This window comes from Cnephaeus nilssonii (genome assembly GCF_951640355.1).
Source record: "Cnephaeus nilssonii genome assembly, chromosome: 4".
NCBI classification, from domain to species: Eukaryota; Metazoa; Chordata; class Mammalia; order Chiroptera; family Vespertilionidae; genus Cnephaeus; species Cnephaeus nilssonii.
Window position 1 is genome coordinate 80,125,596 of NC_137075.1, and position 20,372 is coordinate 80,145,967.

Consider the following 20,372-nt stretch of genomic DNA (forward strand, 5'->3'; position numbering starts at 1 on the left):
TCCTGTCACCCTCACAGACTTTCATATGCCTATTACCATAATCTCGCTTTAATTTCTAGTCCTGTCCACCTCCTCTTGCCAGTCTCATTTGCTGACTCTCTTCCCTGAGCATGGTTATATTTGAATAGGGAACTTCGTTGGGTGGATAGCCATTAGCTCTTCAAATTTTGTGCCTATGAATAAGATGACCTTTTTATTCACTTGCTCATTTTAATAACAAGATACCATATCACTCTGAAAGGTAAAGATGTTAGTAAATATGTAGACTGATTTTCATGCCTCAGAACATAAAATCAGTTCATACCAAAGAACTCAATCATTGAGATCTTTGCAGGGTGATTTTTAAATTTTAAAAACATCATGAACATTCTCTATTAGGGATGAGGCAGAAAGCTATGCATCGCCCTCTTGTGGTTCGCGTTCCTGTTTGCCTTTTGCATATCCAATTACTTCCAGTTTCCACCAGTCCCAATAAAATGCTGCTAAAATAATCTCCCTAAAACACAACTCTGATATCCCTCTCCTGCTCAAACTTTCAGTGGCTCCCTATCACCTACACGATAAAATCCAAACTCTTTGGTATGGTCCACCTGAAATTCGTATATGAAACTCTCTGCTTTTTGAAACCCTATACAGTACATTCTTCAAGACCCAAATTCCTCTCTTGCAATCCCCCATCTGCCAGAAGTCTCTCCATCTGGTGGTCTAAAACCACAAGCTTCCAGTAATTATAGGCATTTGTGCTCACTTCATCTCTCAAATTCTATTGTGAATCTCTGGAGACTAGGAAAAAAAACGTCTTTTTCATCTTCCTGTTGTCTGCACGGTTCCTTGCACAGAGATGGCACTCAACAAATGTCTATAGAATTGAATATAATAGATACAGTGGTTAGTAATGGTAAATGTCACCATTAGGCTTTAAAAATAGAGGATGCATTTAAAAATCAATCAAGAAAGAGAATTGCTTAGAACAGCCTTGTGTGGTAGAAATATGATTTAAGCTACATTTATAATTTTAAATTTTCTGGTAGCCAGATTTAAAAAAGAAACAGGTGAAATTGATTTTAATAATTAGCCCAAATATTCCAATATCAATATAAAAATTACTAATGAAGTATTTTACTTTTTTCATACTAAGTTTTCTAAATCTAGAGTCGAAGATGTACTTACAAGACATTTCAGTTCAAATTTGTCACATTATAAGTCCTTTATAGCCACATGTGGCGATGAGCCACTGTATTAAAAAGAAGTTGAGCCCAGCCCTGGCTGGTGTGGCTCAGTTGGTTAGAGCACCGACCCACATACTGAAAGGTTTTGGGTTCAATTCCTGGTCTGGGTACATACCTAGGTTGGGTTCAATCCCTAGTTGGGGTAAGTGCGGAAGGCAACCACTCAATCTTCTGATGCTTCTCTCTCTCATCTTTCCCTCTCTCTAAAATTAATAAACATATCCTCGGTTGAGCCCAGGGTCAGGACTGTGTCCTAGTCCTGACAGATTACTGACTAGTTTTGTTACCATGGACAAGACCTTTAACCACTTACTTTCTTGGTTTCCTTATCTGAAAAGGGAAGACATACTTTTCTCACTGTCAACAACAGTTCCCAGGTTGAGTGTGGAGAAGGAGAGGCTTTATTCCTGTGCACAATTTGCAACCAGGAAAACATAGTCTCTGGTGAAAACCAAAAGTGTGCTCCACTGAGAATAAGGGGCGGCCACCTTTTATAGAGAAACTCCTACCCCCCCCCTCGCCCTGTTTCCTGATTGGTCCATTTTGATGCAAGCGAGGAATCCAGAAGCACAGTTCTGAATGGTCCAAATGGCACTATCCTGATTGGTTGGAATTCTGCATTCTGATTGGTCTCGTTAGAGAACAGCTCTGATTGGTCAACATAGATGCAAATGAGTATATAGCTCTATAGTTCCCATTGGTCCGGGCAGGTCTCGCTCCATGTTTGGAACTCCCTTACAGGAGTTGACTCAGGTGGCTGGAGCACACAGTGCAGGAAGCTGACAGCTCAGTTCTGAGACTTTTCCCTGAACGGCAGTGTGTGTGAGAGGCCGCTGTCAGCAATGGCTGCTAGACTCTAATTATGAATTTGGGCCCAGTTAACCATGAGGAGTCCTTCTTGGCAGATGTATTTCTTCTGGGGGTTCACATTACTAATCTTATAGGGTTGTAAAAGCATAAAATTAGAAAGTGAAATGTTGAAAATGTATACAAATGGAAGAAGGCATGGCATTATAATTATTCCAAGAACAGAGTGAACTCTGATGCACTAGTTCCTGCAGTGCTTCTTAGCACACCTGCGACTTTTAGTAACTGTTGCAGATCCTTACCAGAGGCTGAAATACCAAAGGTTACCATTTCAACACTCCAGTGGATATCGAATTCCCATATTAGCAAGCCCCGTTAAACTGGCTTGCTTTAAAATGGTTATTAAAAAAATAACCAGGGCAGCAATCACGAGCATTTTGAGCTGCACAGAATTGGGAAATGATGCAGAGATCATTGACCTGGCCATTTTCTATTTATATAGTGCTTGCCTGCCACTGAGGTGCTTCTGTGACACACAGAGGACTCTAGGAATGTCATTTACTATGAACGTTTCACATGTTCTTTTTAGGAGAGTCTCTGCAAAGCTTGAAGTGCCTCTTCCCAAACACTTCAGTTATTGCTTATTCATCTGCCGAGATCTGATCTATCATTCTCATTGCCCTAAGAAATGGCTAAGGAAAAATACTTAAATTATAATTTCAGCTTTATATATGGAGTAAACCAAGGCAGCTGAAAGGTTGAAAGAAAGCTGAACGTGAGAAACAATTACTTTCCTTGTGTATTGTGACTGGCAGCCTAGACTCAGGAAGGCGCCTTTTAGAACTTTGCTCAGTCCAAGATCCCTTCCCTCTCCCCGCCACTTGGTGCTCTTTCTCCCACCGTTTCTGAAGTCCGACCGGTTGCTGCGTAAGAGACCCGCCCGCGTCGTGCCCTAACAACAGTTGCTAAGGGGCGGGGACTTCGACTCTGTTCCCAGACTAAATACTCCAGGGGCGAGTACTTAGGGCGCATGCGGCAATCTTTCAGCTCTCGCGAGGTTTCGCCTTCCCGGAAGTACTGGAGGACCTTCCCTGTTAACGGCGTCGCCATGTGTGGGGACTGTGTGGAGAAGGAATATCCCAATCGGGTGAGCGAGTGAGCGCCGAGAACTTCCCGCTCCTTCGGCCGTGCCCGGACCCTGGGGCTTCTCATACCTGCGGCTGGCCTGCCCCGTGAGGCCTGGCGCGGGGCGGGCTCAGCGGCTCTGCTGTTCCAATGGCCGGGCACTTGACAGCTGTGGCGGCCCCTTCCCTCTTCCCCGCCCTTGTGGGTGACATCAGCCGGCATCCCAGTTCTCTTTAGTTGCAGGGGACAACAAAGAAAACCCCGCCGCCATCAACCCAGTCGGCAACAGACATCCCCCTCCCTCCCCCTGGTTTTACCCGAAAGCTTCATTGGATGAAGTTCAATTTTTTCTTACAGAATTCTAGATCTGGAAGGGACCTCTGAGGTCATCTGTTCCAACCCCATTTTGTAGATGAGAAAACTAATGCCCTAGAAAGGGGAAACCACTTGCCCAGGTCCATATTGTAGTTAGTATGAGAGCCAAGACGAGAATGTAGGTTTCATGGCTGTTAACCTTTTAAATCTCTGTTCCTCTCAAGCTCAGGAGGTTGCAAACTTGTTTACTCTCATGCAACATTCACGGTGTACTTACTGAACTTTTATGTGTGCGTGGCTAGATTACAAAGGGGTACCTAAGAAGAAATGAGAGGCAGCTTCATTGCTGCCTAAGAACTTACCTTTTGGGGGAGTGTGTGATTAACAAGAATTGAGTAGTACAGTCCATAAATGTTATTCAAATTTAGAGAAAGAGGAGAGAGCTATAGGGGATAACATTATTACCCTCCCCCCCCCCAAAACACCCCCCAAAAGGACTTAAGTTGGGACTTGAAAGTTAGTTGTGACTAAGGCAGAAAAGAAGGAAGGGGGAAAATAGCAAAACAGGGATTCTTGTATTGGGTGAGAGGTAGGAAATCTCTATAGTTTCTTCAGTCTGTTAATATTTTGAGTAATATTCAGTCTTTTTATATAACAACATGAAAACTCATATGGGACAACCTCTTTGAAAAGAGGTTTAGCATTATCAAATAAAGTTAAAGATGTGCATACTGAATGACCCAGTAGTTCCCATTCTACAGAAATAAATGCATGTGCATATGGTCCTGGAGACTTGTATAAGAATGTTGATAACAGCATTGTTTACACTAGTAGGCTGGCAAAGGGCGATAGAGTCATAGAATGGAACACCATGTATGAGCAATGAAAGTGAACAAATTAGAGCAGTGGTTCTGAACTAGGAGTAATTTTGCCTCCCAACAGACATTTGGCAATATCTGGAGACATTTTTGGTTGTCACATCTGGGAGTACTACTGACACCTAATAGGTAGAGGCATTATGGTGTCCATTTATGTTTGACGTACTTTTCTGTACTGTATTCTATTTCATATATACTTTTGAAGTTTAAAAAGAGACTTTTATGAATCCAATAATGAACACTGCACATTACAGAGACCATGAGGGAGATGTATTAAAGAAATTAGGTTGGATTCTTAAGAGTTGAGCTGAAGACTTAAAAATTATATTGTGAAGTTTAGATTTAAAAATTATATTGAGACTTAAAGACTTAAAAATTATATTGAGAAGTTTAGATTTTATACTTTAGGCATTGGGCAACCATCAAACAAAATTGAACAGGGAAATTCTTCTGAAATCTGTTGCTTAGGAAAAGGAATCTTATGGCTGTATATTGAAATAATGGGATGGGGACAATGTAAAAGGAGAGTCCCAAAAAGTATTTGGGAAGCCATGACGACAGTAGTGTAGGCATGAAATAATGAAGACCTCATTTCAAAGGAAGCATTAACAGGACTCAACCAATTTAATGTAGGAGGGGAAAAGGAAAGAGCTATAGATGATCTCAGGGTTTTCAATCTAGGCAACTGGGAAAATTGGAATTATGATGATCAAAATTGAGGATCAAATGGTCAGATTATTTTAATCATGTCTCATTCAAGGTTGAGAATGTAAATCCAAGCAATCAAGTGAAAATATAAGATTGCAGTTTGGGTGCAAGATTGAAACAGATGAGTCAGCCAAATAAGTTGTCAAATGGAAAATATTTGTTCTCTTAAAGAAAGAATGTATAGAATCAAGGATTGAGCTCCAAGGAATAAATTAACTTAGAGAGTGAAAATAGAATACAGTAGAGGAAGAAGAGTGGAAAAGGGATTGAGGTAATTGGAAAACTAGGAAAGTGCCTTTCGTAAGCACTTTTCTCCAATTTTGTTATGCTCCAAAATAATTAAAGGGTTGGCATGAGGAAGAATTAAACTTTTCTTTGGATTTTAGAAGGCAGAATTAGAAATAATTAGTGGGTGGGTGTTATGGGATTGTAGGCTTTGAATCAGAATAAAGAACTTTTAACAGATTTTAAAAATGGAATAGGTAACCCTTAGAAGAATTGAACTCTCTTCCTGATGTTCAGTAAGACTAATTGACCATTTGAAATCTCAAGCATCCTTCCTTGAGATTTTATTGAGTCACTAGAGGCCCGGTGCACGAAAATTTGTGCACTTGGTGGGGGGGGCCTTCAGGCCAGCCTGCACCCTCTCACAGTCCAGGATCCCTCAGGGGATGTCCATCTGCCAGCTTAGGCCTGCTCCCTGGGGGACTGGGCCTAAGCTGGCAGTCAGACATCCCTCTGGCAGCCTGGGAACCCTTGGGGGATGTCCAACTAATGGCTTAGGCCCTAGCCGTTAGTTGGACATCCTCAGTGCTGCCGCAGAGGAGGGAGAGGCTCCCGCCACCACCGCTGCACTGGCCAGCCATGAACCAGCTTCTGGCTGAGCTGCGCTCTCCCTGTGGAAGCGCAGTGACCACCAGGGGGCAGCTCCTGCGTTGAGAATCTGCCCCCTGGTGGTCAGTGTGCATCATAGCCACCTGTCATTCCACCATTAGGGTCAATTTGCATATTACCCTTTTATTATATAGGATAGATATTTTTAAGGGCAGTAAGAGCAGAGCCACTTTGCTTGAGCTTAGCAACGGAAAGAATAAGATGGTGGTAATAGTATAGTCATTCAAAAAATTTGGCAGAAAAAAATAATGGATTAGCATGTTGGAAGTTCTAAGTGTAGAATGAGTAGATAATAAATATCTAATTATTTATCTTAGTTTTCATAAAATTTTCTGGAGTTTTGCAATAGGTGTTTTTCGTAGACTAAATATACATGGTAATGAATTTTTAACAGAGCTATGGCCTACTTGCTTGTAATGTTACACTGAGAACTTGAACTTTCCAATTTGATTTATGCTGTCAGTGTTTAGAGTTTACATTCCGCATACTTACAAGGTCAGATTACATGGATTAGGCCACTTTGTATACAAGGTGCCAGTATTTATGGGTGCAGTTCTGTTCAGAGTTCTGTTTACTTGAAATTGGTATTTAGAGCTTTATTCTCTTAAGACTGTTTCTCATTCCTTAATTTCTTGGAGTCCTTGGCAGTCAGCTTTTATAGATTCAAGGCAGTCCTGATTTAAATCCAATCAGGACTATCTGATCTTAAAGACTACAGTAATCAAAAGAGTGTGATAGTAGTGCATAGATAGACATATAAATCAAGGGAACAGAATAGTCAAAAGTAGACCTGCATATGTATAGTCATTTGAGTTTTCCGCAAAGGTGCCAATGTTACTCAATGTGGAAAGGATAGTCTTTTTAATAAATGTTGCTGGAACAACTGAATATTCATCAGGAAATAAATGAAACTTGATTATTCATATCATATATAAAAATTATTTCAATATGATCGTAAACCTAAACCAACAAGTTAAAACTATAGAATTTCTAGAAGAAAACATAGGAGAAAATCTTTGCAACTTTGGGGTAAACAAATATGTTTAGAAGACAAGCACAAAAATAAGGGAAGAAACAATTCGATAAATTGGACTTCAAAAAAATCAAAACTGCTCTTCAAAAGACACCATAAAAATGGTAAAACAATGACAGGGAGAAAATATTTGTAACACGTGTCTGATAAAGTATTTGTATCTAAGAGATATAAAGAAATCTTATAGCTCAGTAATCTATACTAATTAAAGGGTAATATGCTAATTAGACTGGGTCAACTGGACATCTTCTGGATATCCGACTTCCTTCTGGACAAAGCCACCGTGGCGGGGGCTGAGGCAGCAGCGGTTAGGGGCAATCAGGCCAGCAGGGGAGCAAGCAGTTTGGGGCGATCTGGCTGGCGGGGGAGTAAGCAGTTAGGAGTGAGATCAGGCTGGCGAGGGGGAACAAGCAGTTAGGGGTGTGATCAGGCTGGCACGGGGGAGCAAGCAGTTAGGGGCGCTATCAAGCCAGCATGGGGGAGCAAGCAGTTAGGGGTGAGATCAGGCTGGCACGAGGGAGCAAGCAGTTAGGGGGTAAGGCTGGCAGGGGAGGGCAGTTGGGGGCGATCAGGCCGGCAGGCAGAGGTGGTTAGGGGTGATCAGGCCGGCGGGCAGAGGCGGTTAGGGGCGATCAGGCAGGCGGGCAGAGGAGGTTAGGGATGATTAGGCAGGCGGGCAGAGGTGGTTAGGGGCGATTGGTTAGGAGCCAGCTGTCCCAGATTGTGAGAGGGATGTCCGACTGCTGGTTTAGGCCCCATCCTGCAGGGATCGCCCCTAACCGCCTCTGATCGCCCCTAACCAGCAGTCGGACATCCCCCAAGGGGTCCCAGATTGGAGAAGATGCAGGCTGGGCTGAGGGACACCACCTCCCTTGCCCCCCCCGTGCATGAATTTCATGCACCGGGCCTCTAGTAACTTATAACTGAATAAGATAAACAACCTAACTTTAAAAAAATAGGCCCAAGACTTGAATATGTATCTTCATGAAAGAAGATACATGAATAGGCACCATGAAAAGATGCTCATCTTCATTATTCACTAGAGGCCTGGTGCATGAAATTCTTGCATGGGTAGGGTCCCTAGGCCTGGTCAGCGATCAGGGCTGATCTGGGGGGGGGGAGGATCCCCCCCGCGCCCCCTGCTGGCACCCACCTTGGCTGGCCTAGGGCCTGCGGGCTGGGAGCAGCTCCTGCGTTGAGCGTCTGCCCCCTGGTGGTCAATGCACATCATAGTGATCAGTTGTTCTGGTGGTTGTTCCGCCGTTTGGTCAATTGGCATATTAGGCTTTTATTATATAGGATAAGAGAAATGAAATTAAAGCTACAATGAGATACCACTTTATATTATTAGAATGGTTAAAATTAAATATAAAAATCTTATAATACCTAGTGTTGATGAGAAGGTGGAGCAACTGGAACTCACACATTGCTGGTGGGAATAGAAAATGGAAAACCTAGAAACCATGTGGCAGTTTCTTATAATGTTTATACACATACACACACACATACACACACATATGTGTATATATATTATATATATTATATATATATTATGTTTTTACTGTATGACTCAGCAATTCCACTTGTAGTGACTTACCCAAGAGAAAGGTATATGTCCACACAAGACATACATGAATCTTCATTGCTGCTTTATTCATAACAGCCAAAACCTGAAAAGAGCCCAAATGCCTGTCAACAGATAAATCCATGCAATGGTATACTACTTAGCAATAAAAACCAGCAAACTACAAGTCCATATAACAATAGAGATGATTAACATGGATATTATGCCGAGCAAAAATATCTGAATGCAGATGAGTATACTGAATAATTTTGTTTATATAAAATTTCAGGAGAGGCAAAATGAATCTCTAGAGATAGAAATCAGATCAGTGGGTGCCTGAAATGAGAGAGTGGTTAGAGATAAACTACAAAGCATAAAGGAACTTCCTGGGAAGACAGAAATTTTTATACCTTGATTATTGGGGTAGTGTTTACATTGGCATGTATGTTTATTAAAAGTCATTTACCAATACCCTTACAATATGTGAATTTTATTGTATGTAAGTTACACCTCAAACACATAGTTGTGTGTTTTTAAAAAATATTTTTATTGATTTCAGAGAGGGAGAGAGATAGAAACATCAATGATGAGAGAGAATCATTGATTGGCTGCCTCCTGCACACCCCTACTGGGGATTGAGCCCGCAACCCGGGGCATGTGCCCTGACCATGCCCTGACCTGTAATTGAACCATGACCCTCTGGTTCATCCTATATAATAAAAGCCTTATAAGCAAAGTGACCAAACGGTGGAATGACCGGTTGCTATGATGCGCCCTGATCACCAGGGGGCAGACGCTCAATGCAGGAGCTTCCCCCGGTGGTCAGTGTGCTCCCACAGGGAGGGCGCCACTCAGCCAGAAGCCGGGCTCACGGCTGGCAAGTGCAGCAGCGGTGGTGGGAGCCTCTCCTGCCTCTGCAGCAGTACTAAGGAGTGAGGGGTTCCAGACTGCGAGAGGGCACAGGCCTGGCTGAGGGAACCGCCCCCCCTCAGTGCACGAATTTCGTGCACTGGGCCTCTAGTAGGTCTATACTCAACCACTGAGTCATGCCGGCTTATTTTTTTAATCAAAGCAAAACACTTGTTCTTAATAGCTGGAAATTTATACTTCAATCTCAAGGCTTTTCCCTTCTTTAGTAGTTAAGTCCATGTGCCTATGATTTAATGTCTTCAAACTATATAGTTAGCTTGATTTTCCCCCCATCAGAGTTAATCTCTTCCTTAATATATAGCACCGAGGAGCTACTCATAAAGAAGAGGTTAATTGTACAGGGAATCCAGGATGGCTTCACTGTGACATCACTTCAGCTAGACCTTAATTCCCCTGATACTTCATAAGCTCTTTGAGAGCAGAAACATGTGACTCATCCTCAAATTCTCCACTATTCTTTGCACAGTATCAGGCACACAGTTACACTGGAGAAATGTTTACTTAAATGGTTTTTAATCACATTAACTGTTAAAAATACTCTCTGTTTGCTGGTCAGAAATGAGATTGAAGTAGATTATTTATGAAATGACTTTTAGTTGTGAACAATTATTAGTAAGCCTTGAACAAAGACTTCCCCTGAGCCAGGAGCATAAATTGTTTAGTTTCTTAGTGATGAAGCAAAACCCTTTCTCTTTGAATTGCCATGGTGTTAGTCTGATGAATTGCAGAGTTTATCTCCTATGCCTGAATCATACATATCCGTTAGGACTGACATCTATAGAGCTAAGAATCTATTTTTTTTTGTTTATGTTATGGTATTTTTAAGGCTTTAGAAAATGCTATTTCAATAATCAACTAAGCATTGCAGTGTATAAGATCATTTTTCTCATTGGCTCAGTGTTTCCATTTTAATTGAATTTTAATTCTAGTTTTATGATAAGATACTTCATATAATATTGTTTGCTGTTAGGTTTCTTTAATTTTTCTTTTCATATTTTATATTACTAAAGCTTCATTAATTGTTTCTGAATAACCATTTGCATTTATTTCTCTTAAACATAGTTGCAGACTTCAGAGACTTACAGCTCTAATACCACTTCAGTTTTATTTACCATGAATAGTACATCTAGAGGAAAAAATAATAATTTCAAAAATTAATTGGTTTTGCCTTCAAGCAAGTAAATTTTAGCGCTTTTCTTTTTTGCCTTTAGAGATTTTAAATCTATTCATCGTTTTCACCAATGATTTTGAAATATAAGAAGATTAAATTACTATTTTTATTATTTTAGGGTAACATTTGCCTGGAGAATGGATCTTTCTTGCTGAACTTTACTGGCTGTGCAGTGTGCGGTAAGCGGGATTTTATGCTGATCACAAACAAATCTTTGAAAGAGGAAGATGGAGAAGAAATAGTTACCTATGATCGTAAGTAGACCTTTTTGTTTGTTTTGTTTTGTTAATCCTCACCTGAAAATATTTTTCCATTGATTTTTTTAGAGAAAGGAGGAGAGAGAGAGAGAAACATCTATGTGAGAGAGACACATTGATTGGTTACCTCCCACTTGAGCCCTGACCAGGACCGAGGATCAAGCCTGCAACCGAGGCACATACCCTTGACCAGAATTAAAACCAGGACCCTTCAGTCTACAGGCCCATGCTCTGTCCACCAAGCCAAACTGGCTAGGGCTATCATATTGTTTTTACTAGAGTCTTGTTTTACCACTAAATTAACTTTAATGTCTAGCATTAGTTGTTTATCTATGATTGGTTGTCGTAGTACAATTTCTATCATTCCTGAGAATAAAAGCTTTTACATAGTTAGATAGGTCTAGCTGGTTTAAAAAAACAAATTTACATATCTGTTTACTGATTTACCTTAGAGAGCATTCAATGGGAATTAATATGTGCACATTGAGTGTCTGAACTTAGGCTGTTAATTATGTAGTGTTGCTATATCGTGGATTCTGGATTTCTTATCAAGGTAGATGTTTTAAAGCAATACCATTGCTGAGAATAGAAATTCTACTGCCTTAAGACACCTTCCAGGACTTAATTCTTTAATATTTAAGTCTCTCTCTGTTTCAGCAGATCTGTGTCAGAATTGTCATCACGTAGTAGCCAGGCATGAATATACATTCAGTATCATGGATGAATTTCAGGTAAATGTACAAATATGGGTATGTTATTGGTGGGGGAAGATAATAAAAGAATCTTGAAAATCTGGATATAGTTTTCATAAATGAAGTACTAGTGAATATTAGAAGAGACCATCCCCCTCTCTTCTACCTGTGTAACTTGAGAGAGAAACTTTAGATGTGGGTGGATCTGCTCAAACCTGTCTTCACAAGAATCAGAAATCAGAGTGTGTATTTTACAGATGATTTCTCAGTCCTGTCATTTTTATGAAGAAGATTCTTATGAGGTTATTATTGTGCATCTTTTTTATCTACCTAGTTATATGATTGCACAATTTTTGGCTTCATACTTGCTGGGCATGGAAATTGTGATAAGGCGGTTTTCCCTAATAGGCATGTAGAGTTGAGCAATTCTGTAGTCTCCATTGCAGTAAGACATTGTAATATTATTTGGTAAGTAAAATAACAAAATGGATGTATCAAGGTTGGAGGAGAGAAGTTGAATCACCCTCAGGACAGAGAATAGGGATTTATTATAAGGATTAGTCCTTAGACAATTGTGAGAGCATGCGAAGAATGCAACAGAATTCTACAGGTTCGTGCAGGCCTGAAGTAGGGGTAAAGGTCAGGAAGGAAAGCTGGACAGTGCAGGGGAGCCAAGGGCACACTTTAGCCACGAGGACACGCTGCAGCCTGCGTCTGTCCCTCACTGCCTCCATTTTCAAGCCTTCAGCTTGAGTTACTTATTTAGCTATTTTCCAGAAGCTCCTGAAGGACCTGAGAGCTTTTTAGAGTTCCTGAATGGATATTGAGATTGCTTGTTCATGCCCTAATTGAGCCATTGTATATTGCTGCCATGAGACCAAACTCAAGCTGATTTTCCTTTATGACTGAATGCAGCCATGTTCAAAGCTGCCCTAGAAATTACTCTGTGAAAGGAGGAGGATGGTTTATTGTCACAATGCCCAGATAGTGTGAAATTCTCTTGAAAAAAATCTCTTAGACTGGACTCTTGATCTCCAGTGTTCTCTCTCCCAGCATCCACTTTCCCCCTCTCATATGTTAAATTCTGCCATCAGACTACCTCATTGGCCCTTCCGTAGCTCACCTTTAGCTACAGTATAACGTCCAAACTCCTCTTTCCAAAGTTCTTGCTGGGCTGTGGCTTCACTTCCCCTAGTTTCCCACTGCTCTCCTCATGTGCACCACACATAGCATTGACCTTAGACTTCTTCCTTCCCTCCTGTTACAGCGGGGGAGTTTTATTTCCTCTGATGCTTACCCCTGCCATTTCTTCAGGAGTCTCGTGTTACCTTCTCTCTTTAGCACTCTTTTTTTTTCCCCCCATGGGACTTAAAATTTTTTACATTCAATATACTCTGTTCTTTGTTTGTTAAAAATAAATTAAACTCTTTTTATTTTACTTAGCTCCCTCTTTGATGCATCCTCTCATCATCTTTCCTTCCTTTTGCTTTATTACTTGAATAGGTTTATATCCTGCTTCCCTTATTTCTCTATGTGCCTCTTAACCACCTACACACTGGTTTTCATTTTCACTTTTCTAAAACTCTTCTCTCATAGGTTTCCCAGAACAGTTCTTCCCTCTTTTAGCATCTCTTCTGATTCTGGTTTTGTTAACCATTGTTGTCTTTTTAAAGCATTTCTTCTCTTAGGTCCATCGTGCTAGATCTTTTTTATTTCTTTTAAATCATTTAGCCTGCTCATTTGCTTTTTCTCTGGTTTCCTTTCCTGTTTTCCCCTAAGCTTTGGTGTCTGGCCTAGGACCTTCTCTATACTCCCTCAAATAGTGAGCACACTCCATCCCCTTTAAAACCTGTCAGATATCTTCCACATCTCCTTCTCTAAGTCTAATATCTTACCTGCCCTCTTTTTTCCTGTTTCTCTTATTTTTGCTCCATTGCCAAACCTTGTGTCAAGGACAATAACCAAATTACTTCAGCAGCCCCCAAACTGTAGTTCTGCACTCTGCCCTCAGTTAATCTTTCTCAAGCATATCACCCTGTCGCTCCTCTGCTACGTCATAGGCACATGCTTGCTCTTTTTCATATCACTGTCCTTATTCGGCCTTTTTCCTTGACTGGCCCCTTTCTCTACCTTCAAGCCAACTAAATCTTACCTCTTTTAAGCTGAGTTTAAATTTTATCTCCTTGCTCTTGATAGTTCAACCCATACTTCTTTCTCCTTTTCCCGAGCACTTCTTGTACCTACAGCTTCTTTCTCCTTTTCCCAAGCACTTCTTGTACCTACAGCAGGTCCTGTAGGTCTTCGTTCTCAGCTGCTGTGACTTAGTTTTCTCTTCCCCACCCTATTCCAGCCTCATCTTACTCCAGCAGTGGTTCCGATTCAAAGTGCAATTCCCACCATTGATAATGTATTGTTTTGTTTTAAATGTCTTATGGGAATTTTAAACATAATAAAAAATAGGCAGAATAGAGTATTAACCTCCATTACCCAGCTTTAATTTGCTTTGTTTGTATCTTACCATTCCCATGTCTCCCCACAGGATAATTTTGAAACAAATTCCAAATGTATCACTACTTCTACAAATATTTCAGTATGTATCCCTGTTTATAAAGCAACCACAAGGCCATTGTTAAACAAAGAAGATTTTCTGATGGCAAGAATAGAGGGGAAAGTAGAGACAGAAGTACAGAGTTGGTGGAAAATACATCATGAATGATTACAGATATTCTTTATTTTTTATATCACCCTAAAAGCCGTTAAAATGACTATGTGTTTGCCCCAGGAAACAAGAGGGGACCAGTGAGATTGCTTTCTGTTCTTCTGTGGATCAGGAAGGAGAGGCCTTGGAGTCAGAATTAATATATAGTGATAGAAAAAAAGGACTTCGGTGATATAGCCATGGGACCCTCAGAATAAGCCACAGGATCTGGTCTTACCCAAAGGTGATTCCACCCACTCCACCCTTCCTTCCAAATCTGTGCCCTTTGGCTTTGCCCAGGTGGAGCCTTAAAGGGTCTCCATGAATGCCTGGGAGGAATTCTTATTCTCCCAAATTGGCTAGATTTGGTAAAAGGTTTCCCAGTCCCACCACATTCCTGGCAGCATATGGAGATATGTTTCTGGCACTCCAAGGTAGAATTCTAGGCATATTTTCCCACAGAAGTGCTGCTATATATGGTTAGAATCTATAGTACTTGTATAATATAAATTTAAAAGACTCCCTGGAGTTCCTGGGAATCTGTCGGGTACAATTCTGTGGGAAACTGCTTTTGAATTCCTAACAGTTGACCTACAATGGAATTTGGAGTACAGACTGCCTATAAATTAATCTTTACAGATTATACCATATGTTAGGTGTGTGTCTGTTTTTTCTCCCAAGTTAGGATGTAAGTTTTACACGGGCAGTTTTGTCCTTGCCTTCTTTCATGTCTACCAGTGTTCCTAGCACTAAATAAAAACTTGTCAATGAATAGATTGGTTGAAAACTCAGATATTTATCTAGCTTCACACATATTCCCATTTGACTTTATTACCTTTTTCTTCTTCATGTCCAGTGGGAGGCTGACATCCTACTAGTGAAAGCAGAAGTATTTGAAGGCAGTAAAAGACCTTGGAGAGACTGGATTTTTATTTTATTTTTAATTCATGAGACTTGCATTTGTTTGCTGAGGTCTAGCCTCTATTTCTACAGTGTGTGTAGAGTAGACTTTAAAATTAAATGTAGTCTTTAAGAAACAGTCCACTGCCACAATTAAGCTCTTTGCTGAACTCACTATAAGGAAATGGAAAGGCAGTTGTGTTTGTGCTGTAGTCGTTGTTTATCTCCGTGGCCCTCTCTCTAGTGACTGTCCAGGCCCTTGAAACACAAACTGCCTTGACTGATCAGTTGCCAGACAGCTAGCAATCTCAATGTCAGGTGCAGAAATACGTATAGATTTGACATAGATGTTTGTTTTTCTAAAGAAAATAAATATTTTTAAGCAAAAGATTTAAAAGAAATGTTTCTGTAGTTTATGACCATATTAAATATTCTAGAAAGGGACCTCTATTAGAACAGGACTTTGCCCTAAGGATTTTTGCCTAAAACAAAATCCCTTCTGTCATTAGTCTAAACATTTCTTAAACCCAAGAAACATAAAACTCCTTAAATAGATCAAATTCCAGACAACTGACTATCTAAATATGAGGCATGCTTGACATACTAGTGGATTTAATATGATTTTTTATTTTCTTGGGATAGGTTAAATAGCTTTATTGGTTTAGGAATTTTCTCCCTTGTTTATTCTTTTAAAAATCATTTCTATTGCATATTAGTGCTAAATATCCTAGAAAGGAACATCTCTATGATCAGGAATTTGTCCTTAGTGGCCCACACTTAAATAACAGCACTAACTAAGCCCAATATGTGTGTTTTTTAAGTCCAAGAAATGGCCATGCATTTCCAAGATGGCATTCTTGTATTCATAGTAAATAGAGCATCAGCATGTATTCAGTTTATATAAACAAAAGGCTATGGGATACCTAGAATAAACCAACGACATGTTTATAGGTGTTGAAATTGACCTAACTTACAGAAAGAATACCCATGGCAATGTAGAGGACAGCACCTGAGTAAGTTAGGAAGCATCTTCCTCCCTGTTCCTCACAGTAATGATGCACTTTATCTTGTTCTAGGAGTACACCATGCTGTGCTTGTTATGTGGCAAAGCTGAAGACACTATCAGCATTCTCCCTGATGACCCCCGACAAATGACTCTGTTATTCTAAGGACCCTTCTGCAGTTCTGTTGTAACTAGGTTGTGTTGGTTACAATGCTGCAAACCTGATGGTTTGTCTTAGTTTATAATGGAAATTATTTGCTTATTTGTTTCTGCTTAGACTTAACTATTCTTTGAAAGAAAAGAAGTAATTTGGGGGATTACTGTTCTCTAGAGCTGAGCTCTTCTCCCAAAGTTCCCAGTTCACATTGGTGCAGCCAGAATGAAGCATCTTTGTTAGTGCTGTGTGGCTAAAAATAATTAGAATGGGAGAACCTAGTGCCCAGATCTTGGTTCCAGTAAAAGGAAGCAGGGCTCCTTGGAGAAATGACTTACTCTAGGACTAGGACTATAAATACTCAAGATGAGCCTGGAGCATCTTGCGCCACACAAAAAAAGAAAGTGCTCAGGAAAAAAAATCACAATGGTTGGGGATGTCAGAAGGACAGAAGAGCCAACTGAAGGAGCTCCCAGTAACCAAAGCTGGAACAATTCGAGTAAAAAATTAGTAGCATTGGATTATAACTCAAACTATAAAATAAATATTCATGAGTCCATACTGACATAAATAAATGATTGAATAAGTAAATATATACATTATGATAGGCAAATCTCCCATGCAAAAGATTTTCAAATAACGTATATAGATATTCCCCACTCCTTAAGTGTGAGTGTGTGTGTTGATTTCCATCTAGAGTATAGTATTGAAAGGGGACAAACACTAGCCTGGATCATGGTTAACGTCATTGGTGATAGGCCATGCGATAGCATGATGTGATGAGAATGGCACTTTACCTTTGTAGTATCCTCCCCAAAAACCATAACTCCAGGCTCATCATTAGAAAAATAACAAACAAATCCCAGTTCAGGGACATTCTACAAAATACCTGGCCAGTGCTCCTCAGAACTGTCAGGTCATCAAAGATAAGGAAGTCTGAGGAACTGGTTTACTCAGAGTAAGTAAACAACTACTGAATGTAATGTCATATCCTGAATGGGACCTTACACCAGAAAAAGGACATTTGGGGAAATCTGAATAAAGTGTGGACTTTTGTTAATATAAATAGAATGGTTTCATTTGCTCCAAAGGAATCTTAGACTATCTTAACTTGCATAGTTGAAAGAACACTGGGTGTTCAATCTCTGACATTTAGGCCCCTCAGCCATTCGGTAGCAGCACAACCATTAAGCAAAGCATTGCTCTATTTTTTATTGTCCCCTTTTTAAAAAATTGGTCTAATAATAATTGATATTATATATCCTGCACAGTATTATTGAGAGATCCAAATGAATAATGAATGTAAAATGCTCTGGAAAGCATAGAAAGAACTAGATACAAATGAGATGGCTTCAGTTAGTTTTTCTCATTGTGAGACCAAACTTAAAAGGGTTAGGCATTAGAAACAAAATGGTTTCCTCTTCAGATCTAAGAGACTTAGGCTTTCTGAACTAAGGCTTTGCTTCTAAGAAAAAAAGGTGAGCAAAGTGATCATGATTGATACGAGGGAGAAGCTTTGTTATATAACAGGGATAATAAAGGCTGAGGTTTATTGAGTACTTACTTTGTGCCAAGGCCTTTTTAAAAAAGCACTGATTTAATCCTCATTCACAGCTCCATGAAGTAGGTATTATTATTAATTCGATTTTAGAGCCAAAGAAACTAAGCACAAAAAGTTGAGTAGCTTACTCAGGGTCACACAGCTAGTAGTCACTCCCTCTCAGGAGTGTTCAGTACACATGAAGTATAGGGTCTGGCAAGGTCAGGAAGAGTTTGAGAATATCAGTGACTGCCCTCTGAGAAATCAAGGCATGTCAGACCAAAATTTATTATTTGGAAAAGCTCCTTAGGAATCAGTTGTTTTATTCCTGGAAAATATTTTCCACTTACTGCAAATCTATATCTGACCTGCTGAGGAAATCATTTAGTGAAATGAATCCAGAAAGTAGAGAAAGTGCTTCATTACTTTAAATAGCACTAAGCCCTTTACAGCCTCTGAATCGTCCCTTTTTGGAGTTTGAATGCTTCCAATTTAGTCATTTGGAGCTCAAGAGTACAATTTCATATGCCTCTACTGATATCTTCGTCTATTGCAAGATGTATAATTATCTATTTTGAACTAAATATACTATAAAAATTTAAAACATAAAATCCTATCCATATATTTTATTATTATTTTACCAACATCATGCTATGTTTTGTGATACTTTCTTTTTCATCTTCTAGAATTTTTCTCTGGATCTAAAAGAATAAAGACCTTTTGAACCCAGTTCTACTGAGTCTATTTTTCTGTTTAAATAAAGAGGAACCAGGCAAAAAGCATCAGTCTTTTTTACCTTCCTACCCTGAGATACAAGAAGGACAAAGCTTCACCTGTACGTGTAATTGGGGATGTGGGCATGTCCTGACACCTCATTCTTTCTCTGTTTGCTCCATGAGGTACAGATCTGTCTCTGCCTAGTTCAGATCTTGGAGTTCAAAGCTCAGTATGTTTATTGTGTTGATTTAGCTAGCTCTGTCTTTCTCAAGTTGTTCTGGGTTCTCCCAATACTAATTAAATGATATATGATATAGTTTGGGCATAACCAGATATGGTTTGTTACTTGTAAGTTATCACTAAAATAATATATGTTCACTGTTCTTTATTTCAGTGTATCGGGAATCCTTTCAGTTTCATTCTTTTGTGAGCAAGGTTAAGTTATTGACTTAATTTGAGGCTCTCAGTTTTAAAATGTGTATTTCTTGACTGTAAAACAAGTCTCTATTGTGAGACACACTATGGATGGGGAGAAAGGAAATCAAGAACCTGGGTCTAGAATTAGTTTTGCCACATGTTCATGGTGGGAGGTTAGACAAGTCTCATATTCTATCTGTATCTTGGTTTCTTCAATGGAAAAAATAGAAATAATCATGTCTCCTTCATGGAATTTTTAAATCAAATGATGTAAGTGAAAGGTTTTTAGGTTGTACAGTGTGGGGTGTAGAGGCAGCTGGCAGTGGTCGTTATGAAGAAACAGATAGAAGGAAGCAGTGGTTAAGAGTAGGGGCTTTGGAGTCAGGCTGACCTGGGTTTAACTTTCAGTTCTGCTACTCTATAGTCCTTTGTCCTTGGCAAGTGTCTTACTCAGTCACCACTTATTTATATTGTTGACACTATTACTTTCCTTCTCTTTAAATAAAGGTAAAAATTCCTCGCAGGGTCAATATGAGGATTAATTAGCCTAACCCGTGGTCGGCAAACTGCGGCTCGCAAGCCACATGCGGCTCTTTGGCCCCTTGAGTGTGGCTCTTCCACAAAATACCACGGCCTGGGCGAGTCTATTTTGAAGAAGTGGCATTAGAAGAAGTTTAAGTTTAAAAAATTTGGCTCTCAAAAGAAATTTCAATCGTTGTACTGTTGATATTTGGCTCTGTTGACTAATGAGTTTGCCGACCACTGGCCTAACCTATTTAAAGTACTTAGTGTAGCCCTAGCCAGTTAGTTGAGCATTGTCCCATGCACCAGGAGGATGCGGGTTCAGCCCTGACCAGTTTGGAGCAGTGGTTAGAGTGTCAGCCCCTGGACCAAAGGTCATGAGTTTGATTCCCTGTCAAGGGCACGTACCTCGGTTGCAGGTTCCTACTGGGGCATGTGCAGGAGGCAGCCAATCGTGTCTTGTTCATGAAATATTGATTTCTCTCTCTCCCCCTCCTCCCTCCCTTGCATCTCTCTCTAGAAATCAATGGAGAAAATATCCTTGGGCGAGGATAAAAAGAAAAGAAGGTTGTGGGTTTGATTCCTGGTCAGGGTACATACGTAGGTTGCAGGTTCGATCCCCAATTGGGGCACATACAGGTGGCAACAGATCGATGTATCTCTCTCACATCGATGTTTCTCTTTCTCCCTTCTTCCCTCCCTTTTAAAAAAATCAGTAAATAAAGTACTCAGTGCAGTATATGAGTATACTAAATGGTAGTTTGGATGATGGTTGTGATGGTGATTATAAGAGATCACCAGATACGAAATCACCAATT

General features: G+C 40.1%; 1 protein-coding gene across 2 annotated transcripts; it reads left to right on the forward strand.

Moving 5' to 3' along the window:
• Positions 1 to 3,066: 3,066 nt before the first annotated feature.
• On the forward strand, positions 3,067 to 18,627 carry CHURC1 (churchill domain containing 1; the record flags this gene model as incomplete). 2 transcript variants are annotated; one of them, XM_079767559.1, is made up of 4 exons in its annotated part: positions 3,067 to 3,183; positions 10,773 to 10,908; positions 11,572 to 11,642; positions 16,278 to 18,627. In XM_079767559.1, the coding sequence occupies 4 exons, from the start codon at positions 3,067 to 3,069 to the stop codon at positions 16,368 to 16,370; spliced, it is 417 nt and encodes a 138-aa protein (XP_079623685.1). In that variant the 3' UTR covers positions 16,371 to 18,627. The 2 variants fall into 2 exon arrangements, with proteins under 2 accessions (XP_079623685.1, XP_079623686.1); XM_079767560.1 differs by having other exon boundaries at positions 3,072 to 3,183; positions 11,569 to 11,642.
• Between the last annotated feature and the right edge of the window lie 1,745 nt (positions 18,628 to 20,372).